This window comes from Oryzias melastigma, linkage group LG7 (assembly GCF_002922805.2).
Source record: "Oryzias melastigma strain HK-1 linkage group LG7, ASM292280v2, whole genome shotgun sequence".
NCBI lineage: Eukaryota > Metazoa > Chordata > Actinopteri > Beloniformes > Adrianichthyidae > Oryzias > Oryzias melastigma.
In genome coordinates this window covers 3167783-3170879 of record NC_050518.1, presented here as the reverse complement: position 1 = coordinate 3170879, position 3097 = coordinate 3167783, and the positions used below count along the sequence as shown (strand labels likewise).

General features: G+C 39.8%; 1 protein-coding gene across 1 annotated transcript; it reads right to left on the bottom strand.

Moving 5' to 3' along the window:
- Positions 1 to 96: 96 nt before the first annotated feature.
- Positions 97 to 2336, bottom strand: LOC112159429 (girdin; the record flags this gene model as incomplete). Its single annotated transcript, XM_024293472.2, is given in 1 exon segment — positions 97 to 2336. A coding segment is annotated over 1 exon segment (2188 nt), but the record flags the coding sequence as incomplete, so codon positions are not given.
- Between the last annotated feature and the right edge of the window lie 761 nt (positions 2337 to 3097).

Here is a 3097-nt window from a genome sequence, read left to right as displayed (position 1 = left end):
AAAACCAGCAATGACTACAAAACTTGACTTCTTTTTTTTCTGTTGAATGTCAAGTTTGTCCTGCACATATTTTTTGTTTGTTCTTCAGGTCCTCACTTTCCACAGACAGATCCCTCATCATTTGGTCCAGTTTATCCGCTTCAGTTTTATGTTGCAAGTACTGGGCTTCAACCATTTCTTTGTGAAGGAGAAGATCAGTCATTTGCTGCTTTTCCAGTTTGAGGGCCTCTGTTTGATCTCTCAGGGAAGTAAGTCTGTCCAGCTGATAGTTACATTTAGTAACCAGCTCTTGCATCTCGTCCTTCTGTTGTCTCAAACCTTCAACCTCATCTTCCTGCTTCCTCACAAGATCTTCCAGACGAGACATTTCTTCCATTGTTTCCATGTACTCGTCCAGAAGATCTTTGTATTCCTGAGGATATGTCTCCAGGTCGTCTAGCTCTTCCTGGAGACGTGCAGCATGGTTATGAAGGGATGAGTTCGTTGTTTGCAGGTTTTTTAATTGTTCCCTCACTGTCTGATTCTGATCTTTAACAGCATTGAGTTTATTCTGCAGATCCTTCAAATTTTTTGTCTTGCTCTGCAGTTCCTCATTTTCCACAGACAGATCCCTCTTCGTTTGGTCCAGTTTATCCGCTTCAGTTTTATGTTGCAAATACTGAGCTTCAATCATTTCTCTATGTAGGAGAAGATCAGTCATTTGCTGCTTTTCCAGTTTGAGGGCCTCTGTTTTATCTCTCAGGGAAGTAAGTCTGTCCAGCTGATAGTTACATTTAGTAACCAGCTCTTGCATCTCGTCCTTCTTTTGTCTCAAACCTTCAACCTCATCCTCCTGCTTCCTCACAAGATCTTCCAGACGAGACATTTCTTCCATTGTTTCCATGTACTCGTCCAGAAGATCTTTGTATTCCTGAGGATATGTCTCCAGGTCGTCTAGCTCTTCCTGGAGACGTGCAGCATGGTTATGAAGGGATGAGTTCGTTGTTTGCAGGTTTTTTAATTGTTCCCTCACTGTCTGATTCTGATCTTTAACAGCATTGAGTTTATTCTGCAGATCCTTCAAATTTTTTGTCTTGCTCTGCAGTTCCTCATTTTCCACAGACAGATCCCTCTTCGTTTGGTCCAGTTTATCCGCTTCAGTTTTATGTTGCAAGTACTGAGCTTCAACCATTTCTTTGTGAAGGAGAAGATCAGTCATTTGCTGCTTTTCCAGTTTGAGGGCCTCTGTTTGTTCTTTGAGGGAGGTAAGTTTATCCAGCTGATAGTTACATTTAGTAACCAGCTCTTGCATCTCATCCTTCTGTTGTCTCAAACCTTCAACCTCATCCTCCTGCTTCCTCACAAGATCTTCCAGACGAGACATTTCTTCCATTGTTTCCATGTACTCGTCCAGAAGATCTTTGTATTCCTGAGGATATGTCTCCAGGTCGTCTAGCTCTTCCTGGAGACGTGCAGCGTGGTTCTGAAGGGATGAGACCATAGTATGCTGGTATTTTACTTGTTCTCTCACAGCCACATTTTCCTTCTTCACAGCATCAAGTTTGTCCTTCACATCTTCCAAATGCTTGATCTTGTCCTGGAGTTCTTTAGTTTGCACAGACAGATCTTTTTGAGTTTTCTTCATCAGCTCTGTTTCTTTCTTCATCTCATTGTATTCAACAGCCAGGTCTTTGGTAGTCTCCCACTGCTGTTTCAGGTTTGAAATCTCTTCTTTCAGGTTTTTGTTCTGACCTTCCAGCTGGGATTTTTCTCCTAACAGTGTGGGATACTTATCCTTCATCTCTTCTAGTTTTTGATGTTGAAGTTTCAGCTCTTCAACATTCTGTCTAAAAACTTCAGCCTGCTGCTGTAAAATTTCAACTTGTTTGGCTTCGTTTTCATAGATGGACTCAATGGGCTCTCGGAGAGCAATCTTTTGTTGAAGTTTGGTCAGCTGGGACTTCAAAGTAGAGTTCTCCTGCTCCAATCTTTTTCTTTCTGATTTTTTCAAATTAAGTTCTTTATTCAGATCTTTTTTGGGTCGAAGTCGAGACTGAATTGCAGTAATTTCTGCTGTGATGTTTGCGATGCTTCCAGACAACTCGTCGACTCGTTGCTGCTCTCCATCACACAGTTGTTCCATTTGGACTTCATTTTTTAGGTCCTTCCTGACAATCTTCAGCTGCCTTCCAAGTGTCTTGTTGTCTTTAAGAGCAGCTTTCAGTGTTTTCTTCATTTGCTTCTGAGAAGCCTTCAAATCCTCCATCTTTTGCAGACTCACAGAGATATCTTCAATGTCGCACATCTTCAATGTCGCACAATGTCGAGTAACTCGGCAGGCTCCAAGACGTTGTTGATGTTAGTCACCCATCTTAGTAACAGGCTCTCTCAAACAAGATATGGTGATGTCATTTGACATTTTTCTCTAGGAGTGATGTCAAATGACATCATGGAATAAAGATGATGACATTAAACAATGATGACACCACTGTATGACATCACCTGAATATGACATCACTCAATGACATCACACAGTGATGTCATTGAGTGATGTCATATTCATAACATGTCTGGACATGTCTATTTAATTTTTTAAATTATATATTATTTCATAATTTCTTTTTCGATAGTTTTTTTTTAATTACAAAATATTGAAAGTACCAAAAATAACATTTCAGACCTTGAAAAATAGCAAGGAACAAAGAAGATTTTATTTTAATCTTATTTTATTTTAAAACATCTTTTCACATATGCATTATGGGATTATTTCACACTAATTTCTACTCAAAGCCTTCTCTGTACAACAGTATTCAGCAGCTGTTCTGTTAACCTCTAGACTGAGCCAACAGAAACCAGTCTGGGTCCACCACGGTCACTTTTGAAAGAAATAGAAGTTAAAGGAATTATTAGAACTTTAATCTTGTTTTTTTAAAGTCCCCCTCCGATGAAAATCCTGTTTTTTCAGTTTTTAACATGTATGTGTATAAGGCCGGATCAAGGCATTTTCCAAGTTCTGTTTCTCTATGCTGCTTTCAAGATGGCGCCGGTGTACGTGGCTGCTCGTCTGTCGCTCCTAGTATTGTTTATGTTTTTGTGTATTAGCATACCACAAACAGAG